The 15,987-nt window shown below is 37.3% G+C and overlaps 1 protein-coding gene across 2 annotated transcripts in view; it reads left to right on the plus strand.

Annotated features, from left to right (window-relative positions):
• GPC6 (glypican 6) overlaps positions 1-15,987 on the plus strand; it is a 1,182,333-nt gene that overhangs the window by 808,901 nt on the left and 357,445 nt on the right. For both annotated transcript variants that reach the window (XM_073014433.1, XM_007960685.3), the window contains exon 4: positions 2,993-3,158. In XM_073014433.1, coding sequence (XP_072870534.1) covers positions 2,993-3,158 — 166 coding nt within the window. The remainder of the gene's footprint in view (positions 1-2,992; positions 3,159-15,987) is intronic.

Below are 15,987 nucleotides of genomic sequence, written 5' to 3' on the forward strand. Positions count from 1 at the left end.
AGGAAAAGCTTTGGAATGAATGCAATCAATAGCCTTTGAAAACAAAGTTAAAAAGCAACAATTGAATGCTAAGATGTAGAAAACCATCTTGTTCTTTTTTTAATTTGAATATCAATGTGGCCAAGAAATGGGGAAGCACAATGGAGTGTTTGATTCAATAAGCACTTAGCAAATACCCAAGTCATCATTGTAATACCTTATATGATGTGCATGTGGTGCATAGCACAAAGTTATAAAATGCGTAGCAGTGAGTTATAAAAGTGAATGGCACAGTCCGTGCCGTCCAAGAGATCTCAAATTTATATCCCAATATTGGCAAATACTCGAGGTTCTAATACCAGAATACTGAGTGAGAAGCACAGCATCATATAATACCAACAGTGAGAAAACCAAAACCCAACAGAATCAAGAGTAGAAATACTTTAGTTAGCCCAAGTGAAAATTGGGTAGTCTCTGGAGAAAAGCATCAGTCAGGAGAGAGATTGCAAGGCTATAGAAAATAAAATCCTGTGGTAAAGGTTTGCAAGATAGTAACCACACCCAGTAAGTTTGCAAGATAGCAACCATGCCAATAAGGAAAATGTGTACGAATTTTAAGTTTCACATTAATATTGTCTGAGGAATGCAAAATTGTTTTTCCTGGGTTTTTTTATGTTTTTATTTTTATTTTTTTGGTGAATGGCTTGGGACACACGTAGATAAAGGAAAATTTTGAAACAGTGCTGCTCAGTTATGGGTAAAACTTGGCACTATCTCCCATCCAAGTACTAAACAGGCCCAACCCTCCTTAGCTTCCAAGATGAGGTGAGATTGGGTGCATTCAGCATGGTATGGCCTTAAACAAATTTGGCTCTGTCCAAAAAACTGCCTGTCTGGAGATGACATAATGGCACTAATATGTCCTTAAAAGAAAAGTCAAAAGACTCCTCACCTTTTTACCCATTTATTGTTTCTGTTTTGTTGTTGGAAAATGAGCTTTAGAATTAAGCGATAGGAAACCATTCTATGAATACCTTTATAAAGAAAGGCCAATTATATTTTACTTCACTTATTTGACTTAGAGTATTTTACTCACTGACTTTCTATTGTTGATCATGCTGATTCTATTTTATTCAAGCCAGTATTAAATTACCAGGAAAAGTAAAAATTAAAAAGATAGTCTGGGATAAAAAAATTAAAGGATATTACTTTGGCATGAAAAATGAGGTAGGTTAATGGATGGGTAGAAAGATGGATAGATGTGTGAAAAAGCAAATGTAGAAAAATTGTACAATCTAGGAAATGTGGCTGTGAACTATAAAAGTCTTTCACCTATTCTGCATGTTTGAAAACTTTCATAAAATTCTTGAAAGAAAATGCAAAAAAACTCAAAACGACAACTAGAAATTTTAGTGCTTAAATACACACACAGCTTTATTTCCTAAATAATTTTTTAGTGATTTTGTCAACATACTGGGTAAAATTAAGAAAATGTTACAGAAACCAAAGGCTTGCATTAAAAATCTCAAAATTGATTCTAAGTAAGGGATAGAATCATAGAGAAATAGCTATAGTAATTGAAAGTATCCATTTATGTGGAAATATTTCTTGTTGTTCCATCAATACACTGGTTTTATATTTCTTCAGCATCTGAATGTTCTTGCTACCTGTGAACTCAAGTCCACCACTCTCCAAGAGGGCCAAATGATACAAATTAGATTTTTTTCCCTCAGATCTAGAATGCACCATGTATAGTTACTTGACTAAAACATCAAAGTGATACGGAACCAACCAAATGAATATGGCAACAATTTTTACATCTAGTCACGGAAAAGAGTAGTTTTCTGTATTTGTTTTCTAATTTTGGTCTCTACTATCTTGTATTAGTTCATTCTCACACACTACTATAACGAACTGCCCGAACTGTAATTTTTAAAGGAAGGAAGTTTAATTGACGCACAGTTCAGCATGGCTGGAGAGTTCTCAAGAAATTACAGTCATGGCAGAAGGGGAAGCAAACACATCCTTCTTCACATGGTGGCAGCAAGGAGAAGTGCCAAGCAAAAGGGGGAAACGCCCCCTGTAAAACCATCAGATCTGGTGAGAACTCACTCACTATCACGAGGATAGCAGGATGAGAGTAACTGCCCCCGTGATTCACTTCCCATGATGTGGGGATTATGGGAACTACAATTCAAGATGAGATTTGGGTGGGGACCTTATCATGTCTTAAATATTCCTTCCTCTTGAAGTCAAATTAGAATTTTTAATGAGTCTACAAAAAGCCTTTATTGGTTTAGAATCAATTAATTGAAGAGCACTGATTTTCTGATCCAGGGCAAATGGCATTTCATTGTCAGTGGATACGTAGCTCCTCTGTACTGCTGCAAGGATTGCTTCTCACATTTAACACTGGTCCTTGAAATTTTCCATGAATTTTCCAGAAGTGCAAAAGCTGCAGACGCCCAAAGATGGTACCTTGGCAGTTCCATTGCTTCTAAGCAGGTCTGGATCTCAAAGATCTCAGACAAGTTGGTATTGATCTTTGAAGAAAAGTTATGTACAAAGGAAATATATCTGCCAACCTCCTTTAGAGACAGGGTCAAATAACCAGTTGGAAAATTTTCTAAAGGTGTCACATTAAACTTTAATAATACCTATATTTTTATGGGGCTTTTAACTTTGCAAATTGCTTTCACATGCTTTATCTCATTCCATGTTCTATGGCAATGAAACAGTGTCTAGACTTTAGGGCTGAATTACAATGACATCGATATGAAAATGTTGACAGGGACATGCAAAAAAGTTGTTACCATGCCACACAGAAGATTTCAACAGGAATTGACTGGATGCAAGATCAGTAATTACAAAGGGTTAAGATTCTGCTCTAATGCTGTGGTTTATCACTGCTATTTTGTCTTTTTTAAAAAAGAAGAAAATGCCTTATTTCTTTTTTTCCTCCTCTTCATCCTTCTTATTTTCGATTTTCTTTTTCTTTGCAATAAATCTGCAGGTCAGCCCAACCCCAGGGTGCATCCGTGCCCTCATGAAGATGCTGTACTGCCCATACTGTCGGGGGCTTCCCACTGTGAGGCCCTGCAACAACTACTGTCTCAACGTCATGAAGGGCTGCTTGGCAAATCAGGCTGACCTCGACACAGAGTGGAATCTGTTTATAGGTAAGAAGTGTTTAAATGGATCTGAGAACAGAGACGGGACAACAGCAAGTGTTTATGGAGCTTGATGGGTGGGTCAGAAGCTGTAAGAAACCAGACACGGTGGTTCACATTTGTAATCCCAACACTTTGGGAGGCCAATGCAGATGGATTGCTTGAGCCCAGGAGTTTGAGGCCAGTCTGGGCAACATAATGAGACTCCCATCTTTACAAAAAACAAAAAATAAGCTGGGCATGGTGGCACACACCTATGGTCCCAGCTGTCTAGGAGACAGAGGTGAGAAGATTGCTTGAACTTCGGAGGTTGAGGCTATAGTGAGTTGTGTCTGCGCCACTGCACTCCAGCCTGGGTGACAGAGTGGGACCCTGTCTCAAAAAAAAAAAAAAAAAGGTTATGATGACTTTTAGAGACTAGGATGATTTTTAAAACCATGTTTAGCAAATTATAAACATTATTTTACATTTTCCTTATGTTTTTACTGTATATTATATGGGACAGTCCTGTTAAAGATTGTGCAACCCAGCTATATTGAGCTAACTGTTCTCTCCAATGAAAACAAAAGTAATCTTGTTGAAGTTACACACACTCCCATGAGAAAGGAGGCTTTAGAAAAGAACCTTGTAAAAAATAGTCCACTGTATTATTTCTTTGTCATTTGTATTACCTCAACATAGCCACACATATTAGTAAACAACTTTTTCCTTGAACTCCTAGAATGAAAATAGATCAATATTATGGCTGAAATATGCAAATTTTCTATCTCATTCTGTGGAAAAGAAGGCTTTAAGCACACAAGCATGAAACAGCCTTCCAGTCTCTAGAAGGCAGGAGGCCGGGAGGTGGGGAGAATGGAGGGGAAGGTCTGTGAATCAAGGCTCTGTTCTTGGGTTGCAGAAATCATTCAAAGGGTTGCATGACCCAAAGATAGTTCCCAAATTGCCATCCAAGGATAAAAGGACAAATTTTATAGGCAAATTTCTCCCAGGAAAATACACAGGCCTTGAAAGAGTAAATGTGTTTTCTCCCCCTCTGTCAAATAGCCTTCAAATAAAAGTACTTTCAGTTGCATTTACTGCAATTACACGGTGACAAGCAGAGTGGTGAAAATAGCAGTGGCATTTGTCAGCCTCTGAGGGCCTTCGTCATTTATGCAAACCTCTAAACGAACATGCACGAGTAAAGTGTTCTGACAACTAAGATTTGCGTAGGATAGAAGAAAAGATGTTAGAATTCAGAGAAACTGAAGCTCAGTGTACAAAGATGTGCTTAGGTTACAGGCCTCAGCTCTGACAATGAAACCCATTGGCTAATTCACCATTTTGCTTAGGAAGGCCAGAGGAAATGGCTTTGAGCAAAAAAAAAAAAAAAAAAGAAAAGAGAAAAAGAAAAAGATTTTACAGTGAACAGATTCAAATGGAAATCATCTAACAAAACCTTAGAATTATTTCAGAAAGAATAAATTGAAGTGCTGTTACCTCACCCCACAGTGGGAGGATAAAATCTGTTTGTATGATCATGAGTTACTTTATTTGAAAAATGAAGGAATTTTTAAAAGTTGATCATTAAGGGATCCTTCTGACACAAAATGACATGATTCTTTACTAGGATTTTTGTTCTTTGCTAAAATCGTGGGGGGGTATGAATTTTTAAAAATAAACTTGATCTTAGAAGATCTAGATTTTTTTTTTAGCAAACACAGAATACCTAACTAATGCTGATAAAAAGGTACACTCGTCAGAAAATCTAAAAAGATTTGCTTATTTTAAAGTCAGATTAAACCTCATAGCATCACTTGGAGTCATATAATCATCCATATTTTTGGTTGCAACTGCGCTAATACCTAGCACAGTTCAGTTGACTTCAGTCAGCCTGCAAGTTATTGAAGAAGACAGGCATGTGGATTTTGTTACTTAGAGCAGGACATGACTGAGAATGAGAATATAGGCTTTTCAACTTGTAAGAGCAACAATGACTTGTTAATTTACTTTTTGTCCTCAGCGCTTACTGGCTGTTTTAACTGAAAACAAATCCTTATGCTTTTGATCAATTGGGTTTCCTAGATACTGATTTGATATGAAATTGAATGTCTGGAAAATCATTGGATTCAAAAACTAAAGTTTGAACCCACTATGTGTTGCTGGATGTACTTTAATGAAAAGCAAGTGTGGTGGTTCTTCCTATATGAACGTATTTCATACCCTTTCTTCCTGTCTCTTTTTTTTTTTTTTTTTTTTTTTTCTTTTTGAGACGGAGTCTCACTCTGTCACCCAGGCTGCAGTGCAGTGGCGTGATCTCGGCTCACTGCAAGCTCCGCCTCCCGGGTTGACGCCATCCTCCTACCTCAGCCTACTGAGTAGCTGGGACTACAGGTGCCCGCCACCACATCCAGCTAATTTTTTGTATTGCTAGTAGAGACGGGGTTTCACCGTGTTAGCCAGGATGGTCTCGATCTCCTGACCTCGTGATCTGCCCGCCTCGGCCTCCCAAAGTGCTGGGATTACAGGCATGAGCCACCGCGCCTGGCACCCCCCATCTCTTTTTTTATTAGTCCTAGATGTCTCTGAGAAAATTCTTCCAGTTTCCCTTCTTTGGTTTGTGCTATGGCATTGAGAATTGACCACCAACATAGACTTATGGAGAAAAATGTGTTCTTGCTAATACTTGTCTGGGTGTGAAGTGTTAGTTCACAAATTTATGGCATGAATTAGTCAAATGTGCCAACTCCATTTTCCACACAGATACATCTCAGATGACAGTGTTACAATGTTCATAAATGCAGCAGCAAAGATCAGTGAGCAAATCGGTAATCCAACAAAAATTATATGTAATAGCCCTCTCTCTGGGTAGCACCTGCAGCCCATCACTTCGGGCTTCTGGCATCTCTTCATCAAAACCTTCACTCCGGTTGCTGTCAGTTGCATGTGCCTTCCCTGCCAGCTACACAAATGCCCTAGTTTATATATTTTATAGATGTTTTTCTTTAATTATAAAGTGCCTATCTAAAATGTTAACAGTGATACGTAATCGACCGTCAATAAAAACAAGAGTCAAATTGGGGGCACATCCTCCCAGTCTTTACAATGTCACAAATTAATTGAAAGTGATTAGTGACTGTTTAGAATTCAGTCGGTGTCTGGATCATGTCAAAAGAAAGTGAAGTGTTTTAAGCATTCCAGTAAAAATCTCTGCAGTATTCCAACCACTACTGAAGTTCTGTAGTTGGGGTGTGTGTGTGTGTTCTTCGAAAAAAATCAGGAGTCTATTTAGGATGCATTTTCATAGTCCTCCTCCAGGAAGTTTAACTCAGTTCCCTGCACAGAGGAATTGCTCAAAAGATTCTTACCAAGTAACTGTTATAAGAAAAAGAAACTCCATTTTTACATGAAGAACTTTTCTTTGAAAACTTCCTTATAGCATTGAAAAAAATGCAACTAGACCTATTTTAGAGTACTTAAAAATCCTCATCAGCCTCAGGCCCACCCCTTCACTTACTTTGTGGTAAGTAGTGTATGGGATTCCCCAGGATAAAGCACAACCCAGATTCCACTTGCTGCGTCCAAATGAATGGTGTATTACATAGCACCCCTGAGCTAGGCAGGACCAGGAGAAACAGGAGAGTGGCATTTAGCCTATTCTCACTATTAGAAACTATGCAACGTGGTAGGAGAAAACCCTGATTTAAGGCATTAACAGTCTCTGCTCAGGCACTTATCCCAGGTGTTGCTGTATTTTCATACACAACTTATCCCAGCCTAGCTTTTGCATGCTGCCCAAATGCAAAATGGTTTTCTTGAAAAATGTTTATGTTAAATTAAAAATCTCCTATAGGGAGAAACAGTTTGTGGGCAGAACTTGCTTCAGTAATATCCTGTGGTTATTTTGAGTGTTTGGCATTGTTATCAACACTCTATAGATAAGAATTGTTCTATTTCACAAGAGGCCATGTTGCAGATTACAACTGGCTCATGAACACAAAAGTCAAGGCTGAAGTACATTTATATAGCTATAGTAAATCTTACATCTACTTTAAAATTGAGGATGTGTGGGACAGCCTCCTGCAAACATCTGGTACCTTCTAAGATTTTATAGACTACGAGAACCAGAGAGAGATTTCTAAAAGATGTTACCAGTGAAGAGAGGCAAAGTTTGGTGAGACAAAGGCAGGGATTCTGTATTATCACATACTACTTTTTATCCCTAAGTGTTACAGAATGCTTCTAACAGCAAGTGTAAAAGTGAAACCTGAGTGTTTTTGTCCCAATTATGTAACCTAATTTTTAAGGCTACCCCAGTTAGCAAAGACCCTAATAATCCAACTCACTATATTGGGTGAGCTAGGTATATACATGTTTTGCCCTTAGGGAATTTAACATAGTTAAAATAATTATAGTAGACTATGACAAAGTGTTAGGTTAATGGAAGCATGGGATGCTAAGCCTTTACTTGGCTGGGGGACTTAACTTAGTCTGGGGCAGGGGGTTAGAGAAGCCCTGCTTTCTTAATTATAGAATAAAAAGCAAATAAGATCGTATTGTATTGGCGTTGTCAAACATAATTGATGTTAAATAGCCACAGCATGTATAATTGTTACACCATAGCCCTCAGATAGTTTCAGTTTCCCGTGTCACTCTCAATAGGTTTAGCATGATTTGTCAGTGGTTCTTAAATGCTCGTTTGTTTTATTTTTGACATTTTCTATTATCAGGTCTCACCTCCCCACTACCACTGACTTGAACTGATGAGATTTGTGTTATTTTTCATTAGACAAAAGTTGAGTTATCTTGACTTAGATGCCCTCCAAAGGGCGTTATGCGGGAAGCCAGCAAAGCAGCTAGTATTTTTAAATTTATGCCTTGGGCACTCATAGACCAGATACACCAGTGATATAAAACTTTTTGGACTTCTTCTTTTCAAACTTGCCAATTATTCAGTTGTCAGGCAGCCCAAAGACTGAAAACTGGCATAAGAGTGTCGAACATGAAACCCAAGGTGGGCACAGCATCTGTGGCAGACCAAGAGACCCTGCAGTGGGCACTATTCACTGATTCTCTCATGTATACATTAGTCCAACACGTGTTTACTAAGTGCCTACTGTAGAGTTTGCTTTGGTTTAGGCATGGGGATGGAATTGAGAACAGATAAGGCCCCTGTTTACTGAGAACAGTACTCAGTATATGTTCTTTGAATGGAATAAATGGACCCAACTGTACAGTGAAATGGAAGGGAATATTCTAAGAGGCCATTCTATTTTACTTTGTAAGTCTATTCTTTTAATGGATGTATGACTAATTGAGTAATTTAAAAATCACATATCCCCATTGTTAATGGACTCATGAGTGCAGGGATGGCAGAAACAAATCAGATACTGTACCTGATTCTTTCATTGTGACAGCTGCTATCAAGTTGTAGATTAGAGCCAGCTGCAAGGAAGCTGTGTTAGGTCAGTCCAATGACTAGTGTCATGTAATAAATGGCTACTTGGTGGTGAACAAATGACTTTCTTGGAAACTACAAGAGTTGTCAATTCTCATGGTAATTTGTGCATTCGTAACTTTGTGTTTGGGAAAATGTTGCTAGGTAAGTCTTATTTGATATTAGAAAATAAATATTTATTGTTTCTACTGAGGAAACTCAGATTTTCTTTTATAAAATGTACAGGACTGTGTTATGTTGCATTTCGCGAGATAAAATAGGCAGAATGAACGATTTCAAGCATCTGTGTAAGATACTGTTCTTTCAAAGACCTTCTCAAGCATAAAAGTCCATAATATAAATCTGACAAGAAACTCTTTTAGTTACAAATAATTCTATAATAAATATGATATGACACTGGCTGGTATTCCTGAAATACCATGTTACAAAAACCTCTAGACTCTAAACATAGAAAATGATTTCCTTTAAACCAAAGAAAAAGAAAAACCCAAGAGCTGTATATAGCAGCAAACTTTCAAGGCTCCTTCATCTCTACTTTATGTAATACAAGAGACTGTTTAATAATACAGTCCAGAAATGCAACCCTGAAATTGAGGAACAAAGCCAAAGCAATTATTTTAAAATCTGTTTTGTTAGCTAGAGGACTCGCATTTGCCCTGTGCATTCCTGAAAGCACCAGGAAAGACATTTGTAAAAAAACAAAGAACACTGTTTTCTGTCAGGTGAAATCTAACACCATCCAACCCTCTGTCTTTCTTTTATAGTGATTGACTCAATATTTCTCATTTCTTGTGGGCATTTATCATATGTTGTGTTCTCATGTAATGCTGGCAGAATGCATAAACAGTACTAAGTACTTGCTGAAAAAAAGAAAAGAAAGAGAAAGAGAGAGAGAAAGAAAAGAAAGAAAAAGAAAGAAAGAGAGAGAGAAAGAAAGAAGGAAGGAAGGAGGGAGGGAGAGAGAGAGAGAAGGAAGGAAGGAAGGAAGGAAGGAAGGAAGGAAGGAAGGAAGGGAGGGAGGGAGGGAGGGAGGGAGGGAGGGAGGGAAGGAAGGAAGGAAGGAAGGAAGGAAGGAAGAAAGAAAAGGAAGGAAGGGAAGGAAGGAAGGAAGGAAGGAAGGGAAGGAAGGAAGGAAGAAAGAAAAGGAAGGAAGGAAGGAAGGAAAGGAAGGAAGGAAGGAAGGAAGGAAGGAAGGAAGGAAGGAAGGAAGGAAGGAAGGAAGGAAGGAAGGAAGGAAGAAAGGAAAGAAAAGAAAGAAAAAGAAAACAGTTGGCTGGCACCCAACAGCCTGTCACTGGCTACATTTGCTATCAATTACCTAAGTTTAGAAAACGGTTTACTCTGAACTCTGTATATGTGAAAGTGTTTTTATGTTATACAATAGGGTTCATGGCTTAAGGTTGGTGGCGTAATGTGTGAGTATTCAGCAGATATAGAGACAGGCATTTCTTAACCTCTGAACACTTACTAATGTTGATCTTAAGGCAACAACTCAAAGGATTCACAGAACCACAATCTCTATTTTGAATCAAGCAATTTTCCCATGGATCAAAGGAGGTAACATACATCAGACCTAAAATTGCTGGATATAATAGTCAAGTCATCATTCTAGGGGATGTGTGTGTGGGTATGTTTCCTTTATGCCCAATTCCAACTTTTGTTCATCCATTTATTTCTAGTTCCTGTACATTCAACTTCTATGCAAATAATAATTGTAATTGTTCCATTCCTTATTTACTGATTACTGTAAATGAGATTGTCTAATCGAGATTTTCAAGATGAGATTTATGGTACAAAATAATATGGCACAAACCAATGGTCTGAAATGAGGCATACCTATTGGGCAACTAAAATTCATTAGGAAGAAAAATGTTTCATGTATAATAGGAAGTTTACTAAATATATATATATTTTTAATATAGATTAAAATATATATAATCTAATAGGAAGTTTACTAAAGTACCTCTTATGCCTTATCAAGCTTTCTAATTTCTGTGAGAACCAACAACAGAAGAATTCAGTTGACCAAGGGAAAGCAGAGCACATTAAAACTATTCAAGGTGGTTAGAAAATGTGCCTTTGAATTTGGAATTTTGCATTTTGATTTTAGTTTACTCTTCAGTATATTTTCTATAGAGAGTTTAATTTATTTATATATAAAACGTACTTGGTTTTAGTAACTGACATGTGACTTTAATAACATGTTACAGTTTTCACTGTCATGTTTTCAACTTCAAGCTATGTCACAGGTGCCTGACTTTTGTCATGCCAAAAGAAAATATTTGATGATTCTTTACAGTGGAATTAAATCTATTCCAAAAGGCTCAGAAACCCAGGCAAAAATCTTAACACTCTGCATATTAGCCCAATGACATTCTTAGCTGTTCCAATTTTAGGAGATAAAAGGAACATGTGACAGAAGAAATTATTGTGATATAGAACTAGAAAATAAGGAACACAGAGCTAAGTAACTGGATCGTTAAAGAAAACATCAAACCACATAGCTATTCACAAATAGCAAAGTTGTAACAAGTCCCACGGCCACCATAACCAGAGTCCTTCATGTGGTGACCAATTTAATAGAATAAAGGAAGGCGGTTTACCTCCTGAGACATTTAGATCACTTTAGAAGTCTCAAGATTAGCAGTGAAAAGTGAAAATTCTTATTTTAACCCAGATAATAAATTAACACATCTTTGTGCAATATGGCAACATTTTATTAAAATATTTTAATTATAGAAGTGTTAAATGATGGCACTTAGACTTCTTTTCCCACAAACATAATATTTACTTTGAATATGTGTGTGTGGATATATATATTTCGGTTGCTCTAAAACGTCCTTTAATTCATAATTACCTCAAAAGCAGAACTGCTAATCATGTCTTTACATTGGAGTCACTTTTGAAATGAGTTTTCTTTTTCCTCAGGGTTGTTTCTTTAACAATTATAAAAGAGACTGCTGTAATCTCTTTATCTGGCTGTCTTTGTGACTTGTTTATTGTGAACAACTCTCGAAGGAACCAGGGATGGAAACCAGGTTAGAAGAGATGGCCTCAGTGACTTATTTTGGTAGTTAAATAGATCTTTTCCTTTTGTTCCTCTAAAGAGGGAATGGGTATAAGTATTAATGGAAGTAATTTAAGCTTTTGGGAACCTTCATGGTATATGAAAACTTGTGCTTGTAACTCATTTAAAAATATTGTGTCCATAGATACTTGGTCAGATAGCCAGAAGAGAATTTAAATTAAAATAGAGCATGAAATATGCCTTGTCCTTCAAATAACAGCTTATATATAAATCCCACGTGAAAAAAGATATGTCCTCAATTTTTTTCTTTGCATAGATTTAAATAATTTGCTACGCTAAGAATTTCCTTTATTATAACCTCTGAAGACGTGAAAATTAGAAAGAGAAATGAAAAGTAAGTAGTTGAATAGATGGCATTACCCCAAGCAGGGATATGTCTGTATGCATCACATTTTTATTATTTAAGAGGCAGGAATCTTCTAGAAAGATAACACCGATAATTATATGTCAGATGAAGCTGTCAATATTCACCACTAAAATCTCAATGCTCAGGAAATTGGCTGATTTAATAAAGGGCCTAATAATTCTCCTGGGTAAAATGAATAAGTCTGCAGATGTGACAAAGTTTTGGAAGTAACAATGGCTACCCGTTTGGTCGCAAGAGCTGATAGAGTTTTCAGATTGAATGAATCCCAGCAGTGACCCTCTCCTACCTCAGTGCTACATTTATCTTTCTGATTGTTTCACACCAGCTTGAAGAGATTAGTTATCTCACAGGAAGCAAAATCTGTCCTTTCTACGTGAGTTCTTCGGGAGGAGGGTATTCTCAAAATCCACCACAATCATTCAACTAAACAGCTCTTTGTAGCTCTTGGTATTATCCCTGGTATATGTGTCTCCTGGTTCTTTAAATTTAGTGCCTTTAGTTATTGTTAGATCAGTTTCCTGTCTTTAAAACAGTTGAGTGTTCCAAAGTCTTCTGAGTTGAACGTACATAGAAATGTATTCCGTAGTCCAAAGCCTGTGGCTATGACTCAACCAGATGAGAAAACTAAAATCATCAATAGTCCTAAGAGGACTTCAGGAATAATTTTTTTTTAATTTATTTATTTATTATTATTATTATACTTTAAGTTCTAGGGTACATGTGCATAACGTGCAGGTTTGTTACATATGTATACTTGTGCCATGTTGGTGTGCTGCACCCATCAACTCGTCAGCACCCCTCAACTCGTCATTTACATCAGGTTTATCTCCCAATGCAATCCCTCCCCCCTCTCCCCTCCCCATGATAGGCCCCGGTATGTGATGTTCCCCTTCCCGAGTCCAAGTGATCTCATTGTTCAGTTCTCACCTATGAGTAATTTTGCAATTATACACAGCACTTGGAGGATGAGGATCAGGCATAGGAGCTTACTTATAAAAAGGTGTCTGCACTAAATGAAACACATAGGTCCATTCATTAGCCAGCCTTGCAGTATTTTTCAAGTAAATCCCTGTGGCTGAATTTAAAATGTTCAGCAAGTTCTTGGTGACCCAGTTTAACATGTGCCTAATACCACACTTTATTAAATAAACATCCAGATATGCACTTCCCGAGTTTGTCCCGGAGAGAATGTTTAAATGTATCTTGCTACTCACTTGCAACCATAATATCTAAATTCTAAAATTAAGCGAGAGTTATAAGAAATTTTATTCTTCTATTTCTATGGTTCTGGATCTCATTAGGAGAACATTATGTAAATAGAAATAATACCTAATAGTATTTATTGAGCACTTACTTTATACCAGACAATATTGTAATTACTTTAAACTTTTAATCCTAAAACAACTTTATTAATTAGTTAATATTATGATCTCCATTTCACAGATGGGAAAACTGAAACCAGAGAATTTCAGTGACCTGTTCAAGGTCATACAACTTGTAAGTTGCAATTCCAGGTTTTTGCTTCAGTATCTGGGTTATTAACCACTTTACCAATTAACTCCTACCGAGCATTTAGGAAGTAACTGTTAGTCTATGGCTACAAGGATTGATAAGCTCATATTGGGAGAAATTGAGAATCTGATATTGCCAGCACTGTCTAATAGAATTTTCTGTGATGATGGAAACGTTCTATGTCTGTGGTACCAACATAGTCGCCACTAGTCACATGTGGTGGTTGAACGCTTGACATATGTCTAGTAAGACTGATCAACTCAATTTTTCATTTTATTTAATCTTAATTAATGTAGTTGCATGTGGCTGTTGACAATGTGGCTAGTGTGCTTTAAGAACTAAATTTTTTATTTTGTTTACTTATTTTTTTCTAGTTTTATTGAGGTAGAAATAAATGACGAATAAAATTTGTGTATATTTAAGGTATACAATGTGATGAGTGGATATACATATACATTGTGAAGTAATTACCACAATCAAGCTATTTTAATTAAATTTCAATCACTATATGTAGCTACTGGCTACTCTATTGGACAGGCAGGCTTAGATGATTAAAACATCTATGATTTGCTTGACATGGCTCAACCTCTGAATATGTTTCATTTTCCTAAAAAACACTTTATTGGATGGTTTCTTTTTGCTTAGATCTAGACTAGGCACATACATGGTAAACACACCAGAAATAAAAACCACATAACCTGGACCTGAGATCTGAGAAATTATCATTTTCCAAAGAGATTAGATGTGTGCTTTCAAAGTGAACTTTGGTTAAATGAAGAAGACATAGGTAAGAGTACCAGTCCTTGAGCCACTGCATGAGTTTGAATCCTGACTCCACCATTTATAATCAGTGTGACTTGGGGAACATAATTTTACCTGCATAAATCTCAGTTTTCTCATCCACCAACTGGAGATAATAGTACCTACCTCTTAGCATTGTGAGGATTAAACTAGATAATTTATGTAAATCACCAAGGCATAAGGCACATTCACAGAGCACTGAGGGCAGAAGCAATGTGGGCTCCTGTGCAGGTGAAAAACCTGTGAAGGTATGAACAGAAAGTAGAAAGGAGGAAGCAAGAGAGTAAGCAAGCAGGTAGGAAAACATCAAGACACCAGAAACGTGTAAGCCAAACACCTAACAAAGGCAAGCTGGAAACCAATGGAGAATTATCAGCTAATTGTTAATCAGTCAGAACTGAAGTGACAAGAGTAGAAATGCACTTCATCAAGCAAACAACTTCTTATCCCTGTTTCTGGATTTGCCTTAGTTCCTGAGATACAGGACCCATCCCAGCAGAGATGGCCTTGCCCCTGCTCAAATTTATAAGTGCTTGGTGACACCAGGAGGGAAAACAATGGTAGGAAGGTAGGAATACGTATGAAGTGCTTTGGAGCTTGTGTGGAAACCAGCTCAGCTGAAATAGACTTACTTGCTGTTGTGTACGGGGAGGTAAGGTTGGGCAGAATTGAACTGTGGAGGCTTTAAAAGTCAAGCCAAACACTTGACCATTCTTTTGTCTTGTAGGCAATGACAAGGCACAGGGCTTTTTTATCCAGGGAGTGTCAGGATCTAAGTAGTAATCTGGCAGCTAAGTAAAATATGGATTCAGATGGATGAGGCTTGTGATAGTAAGACTAGATAGGTCGTCTAAGTGTGGCACAAAAGAAGAAAGGGAGACACCAATAATGGTAGAGTTGGACATAAAAATTTATAGGACTCCGGGTCTAAATAGAGGTGACTAAAAGAAGAGGGCGAAGAAAGAAATACATCAGCTATGACTGAAATAAGTGCCTGAGAGAAAGACAGTGCTGTTAGCAAACAGGAAGCTAGTTTGGGGAATGGCAAACATGGATTTCTTCTATCTGTTTAGGTCTTGTTGGATTTGAGAAACAGTGGGACCAAAAGTGGAAACATCCAATTGAATACTGAAAATAGTAGTGTTCTATGTTCCTGGAACAAGAGCTGGGATGTCACGAACCATTGGAGGGTTTTCACAGCCCAGGTGTGGGCAGCTTAATCAACTCTGACAGTTTGTACCCAGAATTCCCCATCTTGGGCTCCACACAGGTGCCTGCATTTTTCTTCCCTGTGAAATCATATTGCCTTTACCCCTAAATGTTAAACATTCAACAGCCTGCTACTCACTGTGTACTCTAAGAATGAGCCTTTGTCTATAGGCTCCAACCTCTTTAAATGCAGCTAGAATGTTAACAGTGCAAATATGAGAATGCTTAACATAATGATTTAAGAGAGTCATGCCTCAATTCCTCCCCAAAATATGTTTTTAGACTCAGAAACCCTTTAATAATTACATTTATCATGCACTTTGACATTTCATAATTGCAGTCGGTTCAAGAGGAAATTGATTTTCTATTGGTTTTGACTTTTTGCAATCTTCAATGCACGAAATCTAGAATTACGTTCTTC

The sequence above is a fragment of the Chlorocebus sabaeus genome, chromosome 3 (assembly GCF_047675955.1).
Source record: "Chlorocebus sabaeus isolate Y175 chromosome 3, mChlSab1.0.hap1, whole genome shotgun sequence".
Lineage (NCBI taxonomy): Eukaryota > Metazoa > Chordata > Mammalia > Primates > Cercopithecidae > Chlorocebus > Chlorocebus sabaeus.